The 19,443-nt window shown below is 37.4% G+C and overlaps 1 protein-coding gene across 3 annotated transcripts in view; it reads left to right on the top strand.

Annotated features, from left to right (window-relative positions):
- Window positions 1–19,443, top strand: part of HBS1L (HBS1 like translational GTPase) — a 127,892-nt gene that overhangs the window by 33,901 nt on the left and 74,548 nt on the right. The window contains exon 5 of one of the 3 annotated variants that reach the window (XM_075126758.1): window positions 63–1,764. The exons of the other annotated variants lie outside the window; for them this stretch is intronic. Coding sequence (XP_074982859.1) covers window positions 63–1,573 — 1,511 coding nt within the window. The 3' untranslated portion in view covers window positions 1,574–1,764. Of the gene's footprint in view, window positions 1–62; window positions 1,765–19,443 lie in introns of those variants that run through there. 3 annotated transcript variants of the gene reach the window in all.

Genomic DNA, 19,443 nt, shown 5'->3' with positions numbered 1-19,443 from the left:
AAAATGGAATTTTCGTTGTGACCGTGCATCTATCTGAAAATTATTGGCTCTTGTAAGGTAAGGAGATTTACTTTATTCAGAAACTTTTACTTATTTGGAGAACTTGTCTTACTTAATAGAAAACACTTCAGCAAACACCAGCATGTCTGAGCTCAGTAGCCTGACAGTCAAAACTAAATCACCTTGTTACTTTTCAACTTTAAGTGACAAAACACTCTTCAAAGCTAAACATTCTAATATATCCTCAATTGAAAAGAAAATATCTGAATCTTCTCATAAATCTTCAGGAGTTCTACATTCTTCCCTCAGTAATAATATGTGTGAAGAATCATGTTATGAATCTGTCAATAAACGTGTAGCAGTACGATTACCAGACAATACCAGCACAGTGAGTTTGATTTCCAGCAATGAAGGCAAAATTTGCTTTAGTGTAGGTGCTGAATTATTGGAAGCTAGTCCATCTGAAAATCCTTCCTGGAAGCAGTTGGAGTGCAAGGAATCACAAGACTTGAAATCTTTGATGATGCAGAATATAACTTATGATTATTTAAGTCTCCAAGACAGGGGACTACTTGGGGTCCAGAATTCTTCAGATCATAATAGTAAAGGAAGTATGGATAGTAGTCCTGGCTTAATGAGTGCTGTACGGAAACTGGCACTTGATAATGATATAAACTCTACTCAGAATAGAAAGACTGAGCTTTTTGAAAATTTTCCTTCATTTCTACAAAGTACCAGGCAAGACATCTCATCTTCAGAAATGGGTAATTTGCCATTTTCAAAATCTGGAGGTCCATCACTGGCTGACCTACTTCAAGAGCACCAGAAAAGTAATTCAAGGCACTGTTCTTTGTCTGATCTTTATAATCAATCATCTACGAGTTTTACAGATTTGAAATTGGGATCCTCACCATTGTCACAACTAGCTAGTCAACATCAAACTGCAACTGGGATGTCAGAATTAACAGGATCTCTGTCTTCTCTGGCATTGTCTAAGGCTTCTCCAGTAAGAGAACTTGAGAATTTGTCACTTTCAGATTTAATTGCAGAAACCATTGAAGTAGATAAGCCTCAAGAAGCAAAAGACTGTTCGAGGTTCAGTATCACTGAAACGTGGCCTTCTGCAGGAGTAAATACAAACATTGACTTAAGTGTCCTTATAAAAAATCCAGACGTATCTGCAGAATCAGTAGTATGCCAGTCAAATACCATAATCCCAGAAACTAAAGTTTTAAGTTCAAAGCAAGGAAAAAATATTATTTTAGCAAAAGGAAATAAAAAAAGCAAAAAAAGGCATATTTCTAAGAGCCAGGATCTCTCTCTCTCGTGGATGAAGGCTCTCTGTGCCAGACCTTCAGCTTTTGCTTTAACTTTGTGTCTCCGTTATCCTCCAAAAGGATGTAAACGGCGCACGATTGATATCCATAAGACTTTCCTATACAGTAGGCAAGTACAAGAAATAAAAAATAAGGAAATTGGTCCTTTAATATCAATAACACCATTTGACTTTAAATCAGCATCTCCTGATGACATTGTAAAAGCTGGACAAAAAAGAGCCTTTACAAGAGAATAGTATAAAGTAGGGGAAATAAATAGTATTTATCCTTCAGAGCCTTTTTAAATGATTTTATAAATTTTGTATAGGGTGACTTTATAACTCAGAATTCACATTCTATATTTTTTAATTATACATTTGATAATTCTCAACAAATAGTTGGTGATAAAATTTGTGAATTTTTAAACTACTGCACTGAGTCTGTATTTTTATTTTTTGCATACTTTTAATCAACAAAGATACAACATGTTAATTTTCAAAGTCTTAATCTTTAATACGTAGGAATTGCATATATATAGAGTACTACTATACAAAAGTACATTTCTAAGTAAGAAAAAATAGACTTAATTTGAAAAAAAAATCCTAGATTTGCCATTCAATTTTACTGTTTGGTTATATTGCAGAACGAAACTTAAAATAGATATTGCTCTGGATTAATTTGATTAGATGTACTTAAATTTAAAGATTAAGGTTTCTGATACGTTCCATAATTACTGTCTTGTGGCATGGTTTAATTTCCAACTGTTGCTTATTTCATTCTCAATTTCATTATTCTTTATATACTTTTTTTGGTCATAGTGATGTCACTAATCTTAGAAAATTGTGTTATTTTCTCAGAAGCACCAGTCATTTAAAAGAAATAACTCCAGAAAAATCTGTCATTGACCACTATGCTTGAAAAACCATTTGCTAGCTTTTCGGTGGGACCAGACTTTCTTATGACAGCAAAGTACTATAACTTGAGTGTTTTGAACAGATACAAAAATTGTAACCTTAAGTGCTAAAACTGGACATTTAAGGACATTTGAAAACAATTGTGGTGTTGTATATATTTCATCAAAATTTTTCTACTTGGAATCCATCACTTATTTTAAGTCTGTTTGAAGTGTGTAGGAAGAACTCCCCTTTTTTTTCCCCTTCGGCATTAGTCATTGCCTAGTGAAATGGACATGTTTCAGGACAAGCTATAGGTGCTATTTCTCCTTTTAGGAAAAAGTTACTTTTAGTAATGGAAATGTGTAATTTTACATTCTCTTTTATTGTTGGAGCCAGTGCTCGTTATTTTGAGCCTTAATATGTGAGGCCAAAGTCAGGTCTTGAACTTCATTTCTTATCTAATAGTCATTGGACTCTGATGCTGTCTGTAGGTAGTTGCACCTTTACACAGGTATTTGTGTTTGTCAGATATTAGTAGCTTTTCACTTGGATTCAGGGACTACCAGTTAGTATGTTCAACAGTCAATCTGCAATATATCCTATAAAGGTACTATTACTACTAGAAAAATAAGCTTGTTCATAGTTTACCATAACTTTATTCAAATAGAAACAGGAAACTTATGAAATAATGGGTTAAATCTTAATGGTGGAGCTTTAATAAGGTGATTTATAAAAAATAAAACTTAATATTTAGAATTGTTCCTAGCTTTAAGAAGCTATGTCAGTTTAGTCATAAAAATGTATTTGAAAGCACTGGAATGCTGGTTTCATTTGCTGTACGTTACTTTGTTTAGCTGGTAGATATTTGTAAATTGTCACTATTTAGGGAATTCTTTAAACATAGGAGTATCAGATTTTTTTTCTGATCGTCTAACCTCTCTAGAATAGAGTTCATGGTTCTAGTGCCTTTTAATAAAGATGGTAGCACTTCAGTGTTTATATTCTAACTGTTTAGCTTGCTTTTTGTTTTTGTTTTTGTTTAGTCACTCATATCCAGAAGTCTTTAGGAGCCTTAAATAGGTTAAAAGATAATTACTGTAAACATAGCTTATTTAGGTAACTCAAAGAACAGAAGTAAAACCAAACGTCATCCTATTTTGCTCACAAATTGTATATATTTTTCCCATCATAAACTAACATGCAAACAGTTTCTTGAGCCTTGTCCAGAAGGATGTCACATTCTCTCAAATTATGAGAAGAACTTTCCGCTGTCTCACACCTTAAACAGAGAAAGCCCTTAATGACTTTTGTTGCTATCACAGGGCAATCCCTCAAGTATGCTAGTTCTTTTATCATTTAAGATTTTCATAGTAGGCGCTCCAATTTTACTTGCTGAACAATAAGCAAGCAAGGTAGATCATGGTGAGGCTGTTCACTGGCTCAAAATACTGACTAAATAGCTCAAAAATGTTTTAAAAAATCTTCATTCAAGTTAGCTGTTTTCTGAAGTCTCTCTAAATATGAACAGCCCTTTACTTGATACCCAGAATCTATTTTTCCCATTAAGATTTTAGGTCTTATCTGAAGAATTTGTGCAACAAACAGATCTCCAAATTTATTTTAAATGGGATAGTGTTCTGACAGTGATGAAAAAATTGTTTAACATTTTAATAATTTTTTTTTAATGGCCCAGTCTTTTTTAGTTTACTTTAGGTGATTTGGTCTTTTCTTGTTCCTGCCACTTCCTGATGGCTTGAATTAGCTTTTCTAATGGAGATGTTACTAATCTCTGGTGGAAAAAGTGCTGTTATATTTAGTGGAATAAATTGTTTCTTTGCTTCTGTCTTGTCTTCGTCCTGTTCTGTCTAGTCTTATTGTATTGTCTCTGTTCTCTCATTTCCTTTTTGCTACTCTTCTCCCAAACCCTTCTTTAACATTAGATGCTGCTAGCAGTTTGAGCCAAATTCTGCAGAAATCATACCTGCACAGAACTCCTGTTGATTCAATCACAACTTATGTGCAAGTCTCTGATGAAAGAATTCAGCACTTAGAACCCAGTCCTGCAATGATATCTGTGCAGATGAACCCATGGGCCTACACAGAGCTCCATTGACTTCAGTCGGACTCCAACCACATGTTGCTGTCCACCCACGCAGATGTCATTGCAGATTGGGGCCTCAGTGTCTAACTTTACATGTAAGTACTAGGTGACTAACCCTTAATATTTCGCACATCTGTTGCATTAGTACTATTGGTGATCCTGAGGATGCAATGCATAATGCTGTTCAGGAGGATAAAAATCATGCAGCGTGTGGTGGGGATTGTCTGACTAGACTGTAATCCTGCAGCCTGAAACGACCCTTGAATAAATTTGCACGGAGGCTAAAATTTTCAAAAGCACCAAAGTGACATCCTACATCACTTAGGAGCCCAACTCCCATTGAATACAATGAGATTTAGGCTCCTATGCCACTTAAGCACTTTTGAAAATTTTACCCAGTTTTGATTTATAACTAAATGGTAGCATGTTACTGTATTTTTAAAATTGAAACGGGTGTATAAAACAGTTACTCAATAAGAACTATGTTTATGTGGTTCACCACAGAATATTCTTAATTTTCTTCAATTACTGCATGATATTATGGCACCTGGAATTTTCATATAGCATTTGGTTGGTTGGTTGGTTCCAAAAGTATTTCTACCTAATGAACATTAAAATCTGTTAGTGAAATCCCTCTTTGTTTATGTTTTATATAAAATAGTCAGGGAGGTGGTTTGTTATAAATATTTCCTTAATAGTTTGCAGCCAGTCTTTAACTTTGCATTTGTGTATATGGGTCACTTGTACTAATTGCTTATATATTGATATTCAGATTTTGAAATCGTAAAGTATTTGTGTCTATGCACACACAATGTAGACATGAAAGAAAGCATTAAGCTACATGGAATATACTGCTTACAGTGTTCAGACTGTTGTAAAGTACAAATCTTTTGTACATTAAAGTGTTTTTATATGTAATTTTTTAAAATTAAGTGGGTCATTTAGTATTTTTTTAACGAAATTTCTTTGTGAATACTGTTTTTCATTTATGTACAAAAAATAAAACACTCTGTAAAGACTGATTAAATAACACATGATTTCTTGCTAGTAATTTGTCTTGTACAAATGTTGTCGCTGTTAGCAGTGCACTAGCCATTTCTTTTGGGGAGGTAGGCCCCAGTGTATGACTAGATTTGCACAGATGTACTCCTGTTCCCATACAAGTTTCCGGAAATGACTCAGGCTCTATGCAGACAAATATATCCACACATATGGAATCCAGGTGCAGTATAGGGGTCATAGTTGGCCTTTTTTAGAAATGTAATTGAGAACCTTCAAGCTGTTAGATTATGGATAGAATTTTTAAGCTTCTCTAAGTTCTAAGCAAAAAGTAAAAGGGAACAGATATTAATGAAATAACCATCTAGCTCTAAAGAAAAAGTTCTGTGCCTGACATTCATTCTCAGGGATTGTTTATATTTACAGCTAAATTGGCACTGCTGCGATGGATGCAGCAGTGTCCATTTAGTGGGTCTTGTGAAGACCCGCTAAGTTGATGGGAAAGTGCTCTCCCGTCGACGTCTGTACTTCAGGTCTCCAAGAAGCGTAAGGTAAGTCAGTGGGAGAGTGCTCTCCTGTCAACACAGCACAGTGCAGACATGTTGTAAGTCAACCGTAGGTATGTGAACTTCAGTTAAGTAATTTATGTAACTGAAGTAGCATATCGTAGGTCAACTTTCAGCTTTAGTTAGACCAGCTTCAGACTGTACATTACAGTGGGGGCTATCAGTGCTGCTGCATTTAAGGTTGTACAGGTGTTCAGGCATTTATAACTGTCTGACACTTATCTTTCAGACTTAAATTTTCCAGGTTATTGTGTCTGCCTCTGGGTGTACTTGTTTTGGAAAAATTGAGCAACAACAACAAAAAAACACTGAGTACAAGGCGAATGGAAAATTAAACTTTCTCCATCAATTAAAAATAAACTTCTTTTAACAGCTTGTCTATGTAGTTCAGGAAGGCTATACTGCATATATGTGCAGACCAGTTATAGTCCTTGCCTCAGTCTCTATGCATCTTGCAGGTAAAAGCTGCACAGCTCCTAAGTAGTCCAGGTCTCCTGTGGCATGCCCTCCTGCAGACCTGGACTATTAGGAATCTGATACAGAGGATTCCAGTGATATCTAGACAAATGATTAGTTGCATGACATGGAATTTATTTTTCTGTTTGATAAAACTTAGGAATTTCATCCAAATAATTATGTTAAGAGAAATTAAGGTTGCATGGTGAAACATCCAAAAAAATCAGGAAATGATAGATAAGGCTGCACGTGCATTCTTTTCCCCCTCTCCTCTCATCTAGAGCCTCATGATTTCTGTTTAGGTGTGGAATCTCTGCCACTCTGCCCTTCTGTCCTCCAGGCCGTTTTCAGAGAGTAAAGGGTATCATTGCTTTTGGGTTCTCTTCTCTCCTGAATAGTTGTGGTGCAGGGCTTTTGCTGTGCTAATTTTCCTAAGTAGGAATAGAGTGTCATTGATTTGATTGTCAGTTTTGCTGTTGTCCACCAGACTCAGTAAACAGCAGTGAAAATGATCAGGGTCTTCATTTTCACTATGTTGCTGCTCATAGCTCTTCAACAAGCAACAGCACAGACACTAGAGTGGTTTCCAGGCATAACAAGAAAAGGCTGCATGGATTAATTTACAGGAGGTTAACTTCTTTTAAATGAAAGCTTAACTTTTACAGAAATAAAATGGTTAAACGTCTCTCGTCACATAGGAAGATTTAATTTGTAATTGACAAGTGACTTTTGAATGCTGTCCCATAGTTAGGGCCCTACCAAATTAAGAGTCTGTTTTGGTCAGTTTCATGGCCATAGGATTTTAAAAATAGTAAATGTCATGATTTCAGCTATTTAAATCTGAAATTTCACAGTGTTGTAATTGTAGGGGTCCTGACCCAAAAAAGGAGTTGTGTGTGTGTGGGGGAGGTAATCGCAAGGTTTTTGTAGAGGGGGGTTGCGGTACTGCTACCCTTACTTCTGCTGTTGCTGGCAGTGGTGCTGCCTTCAGAGCAGCGCAACTGGAGAGCGGTGGCTGCTGGCTGGGAGCCCAGCTGTGAAGGCAGAGCCACTGCCAGCAGCAGTGCAGAAATAAGAATGGCATGGCATGGTATGGTATTGTCACCCTTACTTCTGTGCTGCTGCTGGCAGAACACTACCTTCAGAACTGGGTGCCTGGCCAACAGCTGCTACTTTCCGGCCATCCAGTTCTGAAGGCAGCGGAGAAGTAAGGGTGGCAATACCATGACCCCCTGCCCGCAACTCCCTTTTGGATCAGGACCCGCAATTTGAGAAATGCTTGTCTTCCCCTGTGAAATCTGTATAGTATGGGGGGGGAGGGGGAAGCACACAAGAGGCCGGATTTCACGAGGGTGAGACCAGATTTCACAGTCTGTGACGTGTTTTTCATGGCTGAGAATTTGGTAGGGCCCTACCTATAGTACTTTGCATGAACCAATAACTAAACTTGGCAAATAAAAACTGTACACTAAGGACTTTCAGAAAGCAGAAAAAATAAATATTAGATTTAAACAAATTTATCCAACTTGTTTTTCATATTTTCCCTGTTAGCTTGCTGATTACCAAAGCTGTTTGTGATTAAATAAGAGACTGCTCTATCACAGTCCATGTTCTATTTAATCCTTCAGTGAAGTGCTAAATTTGACACCTCACAGTCATTCATAGAGCAAAAATACTGTCATAAATGCAAAAATACTAACTGCAGGATCAAGCAGGAATAGAAACTCTGTTTGGAGGATAGCTCTTGTAGAACATGCATCTTGCATAATTATCAGATATGCAAAGAAAACACTGAAAAGCAAAGTAGTTTGGTATAATAAAAGCGTCCGTGAGGAAGATAAAACTACAGTAAATTCATAGATCAATGTTCTATTTCATACCAATTGGATTGACTGAATAGTGAAATTATAATGTTATAATCAGCAATGTGCAAGCTCAGTTGGCACATTGTGTTCTGTTCTGGTTACGGTCTCAAAAAAGATACTAGATATAGTAGGGGTTCAGCGATAGGTGCCAAAATTGATTTAAGGCTTGGAGAATCTTCCATGTATGACACTGAAAAGATTGAGGCTCTTTAATTTGGAGAAGAAATGAGTACGAGGGCATGTGGAAGAGGCACACAAAATAATAATACAGAGCAGGTCAGGCAGGCACTTACTGTTTTACATAATGCAAGGACAAGGGCCATTCAATGAAGAATTGAAAGACAACCAATTTGAAGTGGAGTAAAGGAAATACTACTTTGCGTGATACGTGAATAACCTGTGGAATTAATTGCCACAAGGTACTGAGGTCAAGAGACATGTTACAACATGAGACTTAAAGGCAAACAGATATGCTGTTTAACAAAAACGTAATTAACCTAAACCGTTGCAGTATACTTGTGTAGATGTAGAAATTACATCAATGCTTATAAGCGTTGTCATCAATGTCTGAAGGAAAAAGGTAGTACCTTGAAATGGTATGTTCAGTTTACCTTTTAAAATGTGTTACAGAAGAGTGGTAAGAATGGGGCCTGAACATGTTGATACAGTAAGACACTGTCCTTGACCCAGCAAGCTTACATTTTGAGACCGTGATTCTGCAGTGGGGCTCCACATGGATAGGTCCCTTGCATTCATGCAGAGTTGATTGCAGGAATGTGGACTAATTTTGTCATGTTCATATTTTACATTTAGATCATTTTTGAAGGAATCAAGATTGATTGCCTTTGCTCTTTCCTTTTGTCTTGTAGAAAGTTGAGGAGAAAAAGTCTTAAGCTTGCTGCCTTAGACTTTTGATTGCCTTCAAAAAGCATGTGCAATAAGCTTAAAGGGCCTGGTTGTTTGTTGATGGGGTTTATTTGGAGAATAGACATACAGAATAATTCCTTTCTCCAATTTATTTATCTGATACTCTTAAGTATGTAAACAAAATGATAAAATTACTTTAAAAGCTTTTCATAAAATTCTCAGAATCTTAGACCCAGAAGGAACAGGTTTTCACACACAGGTCTTTCTGAATCACACTGCTTCATGAGAATTTCTGTATTCTTTGCAGTGCCCAAAGGTCTAACTGAGAGAGGTAATCTTTGGAATTTTGTGCTCTGCCCTATCCAACCCAATTACATGCATTTCAACTATATTTTTCACTAGACTACTTGTCTGCAAATAAGCCTTTCTGCAAAACAAATAGAGTAACCAGTGGCTATAGAAAGTAGGTAGCTGTACTGAAGACTTGTGAACAGTGAGATGCTTCTTCCAAGTTCTGAACTATCAGTTTCATTCTGTGTTGCACAGTGATTCCTGCAATTATTTCTTTAGAAAGCCATGCTTTGTAATGGCATTGGGAGGAAGCATAAAAATAGTATGTGGTCATAATTACTTTCACAATGCATGTACACAAGGGGGCCTACTTAGGGTTGCATGGGCAACCTTAATTCTGGCATTTCCTAACTTTTCAGTGGTTAATTTTGTAACCTTAATTTTCTTTTAATGTAGGTTTGTTTGATTTATATAATATAGATCAGTAGCTGCCAAATTTTTTTCTGCCAAGGATCTCTTTGGCATCTGACTACATGTTCTAGCCCCTTTCATTTCTGGTACTATTAGAATGACCCTGCCAGCGTGGGAATGCCCCTGCCATCATGACCTCTCTGCCATGCTGTTGAAGGACGCCATTTTGTCTCCATGCAGCAAAAGCAGTGGAATACTGTTCTGGCACATTCCAGCCCTGGCTCAAGAGACGGACCCCTGCATAACCCACAGCAGACCCCCAGGGATCACTTTGAGGAACCACTGATACAGATTATATGCTTTTGGGCCGAAAACCATTTTAAAGCTTGAGGCTGTGCTACAGTATGTATTCATTGGTTATTACATGGAATGTGTTCAGAAAACATAACTTCACAATAAAGTCAAGTAGGCTACGGTACTACTTTTAATGACGCTAGCTTTGTCTTGAGCCAGAATTGTTTTGGAAATTGAGCTAATGAGTTTTTGCCTTAGTTTGTAAGAGAGAGACTGTAGGGAGATTTAAATGGAGTAGAAGATTGGACATCATGATGGAAGATGAAATAAACTTAACTAAATTTAAGGTAATGCATACGGGCACAAATAGTATATACTTCTCATACACTGATGGCTTTAAACTTGCAGGATTTTCTGAGGGGGGCAAAAAAGGGAATAAGTCTCCATGCATCTGTAATGTACATTTAGAAATAAGTCTTTGCATTTTCTCTGCAGCTGGAACTCCACTCCTCTCCTCCTTTAAGTTGCTTTCTCCAGGGAGGTCACTCACTTTGAGTGCTTCCCAGAGAATGTTGCTGTGCTATACAAATTACTATGTATGTCTAATTTAATGTTTGTCTGATGTATATTAGCAGTTAGGGTCAAATAAGAAACTTTGAGTGTATTAAAGAATAGAAATTACTGCATTTCATGTTGCTATATTGGACAATGGTACACCATTGAATAGAGTGCTGTGTTCTTTACCTTAGGAAACAAAAGTGAAGTTTTTCAAGGAAAGAGCAAAGAATATGGTTAGATGTACACCAGAGATTGCAGAGACTAAAATTATGTAGAGAAGGAGAATAATAAGGGGACCAGACAGAAATCCCAGACTAATGAAGGGCAAAGCAGAATTTGATATTTTTTCCTTTCTTGAGAATGTAGAGACATTAGATGGTGGAAAAAGGACAAATTTAGAATTAATAGAATATAGTCAGCCTGTGAAATTTATTGCTCAAGGAAGTGGATGCAAATACTGTTAGAATGTTAAAAATGGTTAATTTTATGTCCATTAAAATGTGTAGCTATACTGTCTAAGGCAGTGGTTCACAACTGAGGTCCACCGCTTGTTCAGGGAAAGGCCCTGGCGTGCCGGGCTGGTTCGTTTACCTGCTGCGTCCGCAGGTTCGGCCGATCGCGGCTTCCACTGGCTGCGGTTCTCCGCTCCAGGCCAACGGGGGCTGTGGGAAGTGGAGTGGGCCGAAGGATGTGCTGGCCGCCCTTCCTGCATCCCCCATTCGCAGTTATTCAGGTGAATCTTTTGCCTTCTGAAACATTGGAAATAGACTGATCCAGGGTGTGATCCAATATTTGCAACTTGGATTGCAACTTCTCTGAGAAATCTTTAAAAAAAAAAAAACACTTCCAGCATAATTCTCATCTGAAAAATGCTTATGTAAAAAAATGGCACCCTCTTAGTCAAAAGGATGTGCTTCTTAGGCATATTCATTTTCATTTCTACTTGCTTTTTACTATTAAAGATGTTTTCATTACTTTTTTTACTCCTGTTAGCACTATAGAACACACAAAAAGAAAAGGAGTACTTGTGGCACCTTAGAGACTAACCAATTTATTCTCTAAGGTGCCACAAGTCCTCCTTTTCTTTTTGCGAATACAGACTAACACGGCTGTTCCTCTGAAACCTATAGAACACACAGACATGCATACTGGTGAGTGAGCTAGATTTTATTCCATCTTGGGCCTCATTAAGAGAATTGTTAACCACTTTGATTAAGATTTTTATTTTCAGTGATGCATGAACCAGAAAAAGTCAGATCTCTGCTAAAATTTTTGGGGTTAAAAAAAAAAAAATCCTGTAAATCTTCTTGTCCTCTCCTTCAGGATCCTTTTCTGCTTCCTCTACCGAGGAAGCATCAGTGATTGGCTAGTGGAGCAACAGGTCTGTCATGCAGTTTTATCACCAGCTTCAGGGTCATGCTACAAGCTTCCTTTGCCAAGTCATTCTGTGCTGTTCTGTTCCAACTGGTTTGCTGCCCCAATAAAGGACATCCCCTGCTATTGCCTGTACAATGTTTGGGCAAGTTACTTAGCTGGAATTTTTCAAAGGTGCTTATGGGAGTTTGGTGCCTAAATCCCATTAATTGCTCCATGACTCACTTCATCTATCCCTAAAATGGTGGTACTAACAGAACATTTGACCTGCAAGTTATTGAAGCAATAAAAATGGAATTCTGCTGCGTCTATTTTTACAAAATAATTTTTCAAATTCTGGTTGAAGATATTCTGTTTAATGCATATTAATTATTAACTTATGATACACAAAGCACTATATACTAGTGTCCACAAACAAGAATGAAGCCTCATTCTGCCAGGTACTACAAAATGCATGGTAACAGACAATCCTACACTAAAAATACTTAAAATCAAAATAGATAAGGCAAAGGGTTGGGGGAAATAGGCACAGAGAATTAAAGAGGCTTGCCCCAAGGTCTGACAGCGTGTCGTTGGCAGAGTTGGGAATAGAACCAAGGTCTTCGCAAACCAGTCCAGTGCCCTATCCACTAGTCCTCAGTGCCTCACCGGCAGAGATACAGACTACAGGGGAGACAGTATTTACTTAGTATAAATTGCTAATTTATTATTTTTGTTCATGAATGTCAAGTATTCTGGGAATTTTACAGACATGTCTGAAGACAAATTTTTTCTCCAACATACAGATAAAGGGGGTGTGATGGGGGCCGGGGCGGGAAGGAGAAAAGGATGCAACATAAAAGCAAAGTAAGCAGATGTGTGGTATATTTTTTTAGCTCTACATTTTATTCTAAGTTAATCACCTTCCTCTGTCTCAACCCCTTCCCTTCCTCTTTCTTTATATCAAAACCTGTCCCAGTTCTATTCCATAAACAATTTTTGGCATATGAGCATAGCTTAGGTATGACAACACACTGGAACAAGAAACAGCCACTCAGATAAATGCCACAGAAGTGCCTTGCACTAACCCCTTTAGCTTACTATAGTGGTTCCTACTTTTTTGCTCCATGGTGATAGGGGTTTCCCCAATGACAGACACTTGATGGTCTGGCTTTCATGCTTCTAGATGCGCATTACAGTTGCAACAGCTGTCTATTCCAGAGTGCACTATAGTGGAATGTAAACAATCATATTTGTACAATTTGGGGATTAATATGCGACTTGAAAGGTGGGTAAAAAAAATGGTTAAAGGGGGGACTAAAGTGGGTCATACTGAAAGGGGAACTGTCAGGCTGGAGGGAGGTTTAGTGAACTTCAAGGATTTCATTAATTACCTTGGCACAAAAAGTGGGAGTGTCCGAATAAAATTTGTGGATGACACAAAGTTAGGAGGTAATACCAATGCAGAGAAGGAGTGGAATATCATACAAGATGATTTGGATGACCTTGGAAACTGGGGTAATAGAAATGGGGTGAAATTTGGTAGTGCAAAGTGCAAGCTCATGCAATTAGGGACTAACAACAAGATTTTTTTTGCTATAAGTTGGAAGTGACATAGGAGGAGAAAGACCTGGGTGTATTGTTTGATCACAGGTGATTATGAACTGCCAGTGTGATGTGGCCATGAGAGAGGCAATGCAATCCTAGGATGCATCAGGCGAGGTATTTCCAGCAGAGACAGGGAAGTGTTAGTACCATTGTACAAGGCACTGGTGAGTCCTTATCTGGAATAGTAGGTGCAGTTCTGATCCTCCATGTTTAAGACAGGTGACTTCAAATTTGAACAGGTGCAGAGAAGAGCTTCTAGCATGATCAGATGAATGGAGAACCTATCATGATAAAAGGCTTAAGGAGCTTGTGTTGTTTAGCCTCACCAAATGAAGGCTCAGAGGAGATAGGATTGTTCTCTACTTATATATCAGAGGGATAGACCCCAGGGAGCGAGGGGAGTTATTTAAGTTAGGGGCCAATGTTGGCCCAAGAATAAATGGATATAAACTAGACATCAGTTTTTAGGCTTGAAATTAGACATTGATTTCTAACCAGAGGGCTGAATTTCTGCAACAGCCTTGAAAGGGGCGTAGCCTGGGCAAAAAAAACAACAAAAAACCTAACTTGTTTCAAGACTGAGCTTGTTACATTTATGGAGGAGATGATATGATGAAGTTGCCTACAATGGTATATGGCACTGCTGCACCCGCTATTAGCAAGTATCTCCAACAGCTGGAGATGGGACACTAGATGGGAAGGGCTCTGTGTTACAGCATTAAATTCTTTCTCAGGTGTTTGGCTGGTGGGTCTCTCTACATGTGCAGGTTCTAACTGATCAATATATTTGGGGTCAGGATGGAATTTCCCCCCAGGTCAGATTGGCAGAGACGTAGGGTTTTTTTGTTGTTGTTTTTTTTTTTGCCTTCCTCTGCAGCGTGGGGCACAGGCGACTTGCTGGTTTAATCTAGACTAAATGGTGGATTCTCTGTAACTTGCAGTCTTTCAAATCAAGATTTGAGGATATCAGTAACTCAGCTAGAGATTGTGGCTCTATTACAGGAGTGAGTGAGTAAGGTTCTATGGCCAGCAATGTGTAGGAGATCAGACTAGATGATCAAGGTGGTCCCTTCTGGCTTTAAAGTCTATGATTAACTTTTGGCTGTTTTGTGAGTTCATAAAAATCTAAGTCAAACTAGAAAAACATACATCCAAATGCTAGACTTTCACATTGCATCCCTAGGGAGGATTCCCAGGAATTACAGTGAAAAATAAGTGTTCTGATGCTTATAATAATAGTGATTAATATATTTGTTTGCTTAAGATGCCTACAGCTTTTGTTCAGGATATAGGAACTATCATGCTTGGTTGTTGTATTCTGACCCACTCCAGTCTGCAAATCATTTTCATATTTACATCTAAACTTCCCAGTAGGAAACTGGAAATGTTGTCATGGTCTTTTACTGGTCACATTTTTATTTATTAAACATTTGTTATGGTAGCACCCAGATGCTTCAGTTAGTGATGTGCTAGGTGCTGTATAAATAAGTGTATAAAAATGTTTCCTGACCAACAGAGCTTAATGTTTTAGCTCTGATATAAAGCACTTGAAATCCAATATAACTGATTATTCAACTAGCTTTTAAATCATGGGATATAATGAGCTACTTCAAGACTGTTTTGTGTACTGAAAATATGTCTGCACAGACATTAGGACTTACTGAATCTCTGCACTAAAATACTGTGTGGGCTTTAGAAAGGAAGTGGCTTATTTCACAGAAAAATGTGTCATCAGCAGTGAAAAGCTTTTAAAACGTTCTGAGATACCTTTTTGAGATTCTCTTTATATACTGTACACCTACACTGGAAAAAATGACACTCCAGCCTTTTTTCTGAGAGAGAGAAGTTTTGCCTTGCAGCATTTTAACACTACAGTAATATAGTTTATTTTTCAAAGAATAGCAATCTATACAAAGTAGGTCATATAGCTAGCTATAGTACACATGAATACTGTGTATTTAGAAAATTTAAATTGATGATATCCAGTTGGAACTCTATAGGGTTCCACAGGAGCCAGCAAAAGAATCATAGAAATGTAGGGCTGGAAGAGATCTTGAGAGATCTTCAAGTCCAGTCCCCTGCCCTGAGGCAGGACCAAGTAAACAGACCATCCCTGACAGGTGTATGACTAACCTCCTTTTAAAAAAAAATCTCCAGCAGAGTTAGTATTCTGGTTCCTGATATCCAGGTGTGGCCTATTTGTATCCCCCTGGATCATGTCTTGAGCAGATGATTAGTATGTATATCCGTTAATTTTCTGTTTGCCTTAGGAGAATAATATTTTCATTTTTGTTCCATACACTGAAGCGAACAATCAATCTGATCTCTAAACTGTGGGATTCTCTAAACAACAGCTTGCGTTCTGGAGCATTGTAGAAGCCTGATTGGAAAAATTTAAATAAACTAAACAGGTTTTTAAAAAAAAATTCTCCACAGTATGACAAACTTCACTCCCAATTTTTTTGGTAGGAGCCAAATGCTTTTCTCATATGCCTATGGCAGAACTTGACTCCAATATACTTTTCTCCTTATATATGTAGTTTTTTCTCCTGCTGTCAGCATGAAGTGTGTGCAGTTATGGAGCCCATCTTATTTGCATAAAGATCCGCCAGGAGAGCAGAATTTTTCTTTAAGACAGTAACATTCTGCACCCCAGTTTGGTATCTGAAAATGTGTGGAGTAGGAAGGATAAGCTTTCATTGCGTCCGTGCTTGCGTTTTGTTTTTTGTGGATAAATGGAGAACAGTGTTTAATGTTGTCAATCCAGCACCTTCTGTGAGCACTACATTCCTTTAGCGCCTCTTCCTTTTATAGACCGGTATTTCTTAAAGGTGTTAGTTTTTCATTATATGTGATTTTTGTCTCTGCTGTTCAGATAGGTGCAGTTCTCAGGAGATCAGTTAATCTGCTTCAGAGTAATATTGTCAAAATTTTGAGCAGTAAGATCAGTCTTCTACTGGTTGATGATAGATGTCTTATTGTCTAGAATGACTTTGAAAATTTCGGAGGAAATTAACAGGTAACTTGTTTATCACCTATATATCACAGGATTTCAAAGCACCGTATAGACCACTGCAGAACTAAATCAATATGTAAACACTTTAGTGACCAAATATATAAATGAATGCTTTGCCATTTCCATAAGATTATGGAAGAGAACATTCCTTCTTTAGTTGAGAATGTAGGAAGCTTTCCATTGTAAGGCTGATTTTGCCTTTTGTTTCCCCATTGTGTATCTCTGCAGTTCATATTTCATGTGTGAGATTTGAGTGAAGAACTTTTCCCCAAAACTTTGAGGTGAAATGGATAGTTTATTTATAAGTTATTGGACTTAAACAAAATTCAAGTAGGGGATGGGGGGGAACAACAATCCTACTCAGGTCCCTTTTTTGTGATGTCATCACTCAAAAGAAATTAACAACTCGGCCTAGAAACTTCAGATTTAGTCTTTTATCCATCCTTGCTGAAGTTCAGTTCATTATTTTTTGAGAATGGAGCTACTTTTTTATATATATTCAATTTGGCAGTTGGAAAGAGAAAAATCTCTTTTTTGAAGTCCAAAGGTCTGAGAGACCTTATGGATCTTCAGAAAGTCATGTGGCCTGAGGCTAACTTTGGTAATGTCTCTCATGACTTTGCTGCTATTGTGCATAGCTGTTAGATTACAGATGTCTCCTGAAGTGTGTAGCTAAGCAGCCAAAGATTAGAGGAGCTCCACTTTGAAGATGTTGTTACTACCTACAGAGGTTTATGTCACATTAATATTTCACAATTCTAAACAAAAACATTCCAGCTTTTGAATCTAGTAATAGACATATAAGTATCAAAAGGACAAAAATCTTTAAGAAATCAGAGGGGTGGGAAAAAACCTTTAAACTGGATTTACAATTGTAAGTATGTATAAATAACATAAGGGAAAGAGCCTAAAAGAACATTGTAGCTTAAAAAATAAATGTACAAACTCAGGAAAAGCAAAGTTAAGTGTAAGTTTAAAAAAAGGGGGGCGGGAGGGAAGTATGCAAATGCAGACTTAAATAACAATAATGTTTCGAGTATCTTAGTACCCAAGTGTGCTAGGCATCTTACAATACAAGTAGAAAGGCATGGCTTTGACGTTTCTGTGTATTCTCTTCTCCACCTACGCTTACATCATAAGACAGCTTTCCGGCTGCATATTGTTCATCCTCCTCATAGAAAGCATTAAGTACATATTCTAGTACATTATATCATACATGAAATAATAGGCGCTACCCACCCATTATGTGTGTTCCCACATCTACACCGGAGAACATACTCCATTTCATTCTGTGGATATCACACTTTATATAAAGAAATCATCCAATCCTCATCTATACTTCTGGTATAGTTCCTTCATATAAGTCCCATGCATTTCCCCCATTCTAAACCTTTACAAATGATCTGTACATTAGTCCCATTTTAAGTCCTATATTTCTGTTCTGCATACCCTGCATATCTTTATGGTGATAGACAGAAAATCTTTTAAGTGGACTGTCAAGGTACATGGTGATAAGATTTTCCTGGTTGAAATGCCAAAGAATAGGGAGGAGTGTAACGTGCAAGTAGCTTTGATACTTAGCATAGATACATATCTACTGTTTACCAGGATGCACAATGTGGGAGAAATAGGGAATAGTTATGGTCATTTGGGTTGCCCCAGCTCCACTTTCATACTTTGCTGTGTTTAAAATATTAAATTTGAGTTGTTAACTTTAAATCTAATAAATGCCAAAAAAAGTTTTAAAATAATTTCAGGTACTACAGCCATTTCTGAGTCCCTGCTGCTACTTTCTGTGGTTTTACAATCACATTTTCCTATATTTTTATGTTTTTCTCTTCCCTGTTGACCCACATAAAAAGAGGAAAATGACTAATTTGGCAATACAGGGGAAATGATGACACTATACACAAAGGACTATTCAATGCACAAAGTAAGCTGAAAAACAGCGATAATTATTTTCCTGTTATAGACATCTTGCAATAATATTACTTTAAGTAAATATTTTTCATGGTGAAGTATGATTTGAATTTCCTGGCTTCTAATATTTGATATTTTTAAATCCTATGTTTTCTTAGGGTTACCTTCCCTAAAGTAATATATTTATAACCTTACCAGTAGTTTAAGGAAGCCTTTTTTTAATTTCAGCACCTGGGAATAGAGCTGTAAGTGTTCACCCTAGCTGTCTGCTAATTTACCTCACTGTACTAGTTTGTTCATTGTACTTCTCATTATTATACAGTGTAATTTGATTTTGTAAAGACCATTGATCTGGGTAGGGTCTCACAGCTCAGTTTTGATTCTGGTCTAGAGGTAACTTTTTATTTTTATTACAGATAGAGGGTGTTATCCATACTTTTTTCTAATATATTTCCATGTCTTTTCTTACTAACTACCAAACACTTTGCTACTACTGAGATGGTGGTAATGTAAGTTCCTATATAGATCTACTGGTGTCATACTTGGGAAGTCTTAAAAGATTTGCAGAGGTGTGTAATCACTGTTTTTCTCCAGTTTCTGTCTCTTCCCCCCTCCCCCCTTTGAAGCTGGAGAATGGGGGATGGGGTGAAGAGGACAAATGGACAGAGTATTGTGGCTGGCATCAAAGTTATTCAGAGTTTTAAAAAACTATGTACTATTACTTTGGAAATACATAAGTTTAGTTTACGGTTACAGTATATGCCCACAGTACTATTCTTTCCCCGTGAAAGTTCTCTCCTTTTGGTAGATCATATCTTCATTTTCTTAGAGTCAGAATATGGATGCTTACTTGCCTTTATGGGCTTGTCTACACTACCCGCCGGATTGGTGGGCAGCAATCGATCCAGCGGGGGTGATAAATCGCT

The sequence above is a fragment of the Caretta caretta genome, chromosome 3, assembly GCF_965140235.1.
Source record: "Caretta caretta isolate rCarCar2 chromosome 3, rCarCar1.hap1, whole genome shotgun sequence".
Classification (NCBI taxonomy): Eukaryota; Metazoa; Chordata; order Testudines; family Cheloniidae; genus Caretta; species Caretta caretta.
The sequence above is the reverse complement of the archived record's forward strand: the minus strand, read 5'-3'. Positions and strand labels throughout refer to the sequence as shown.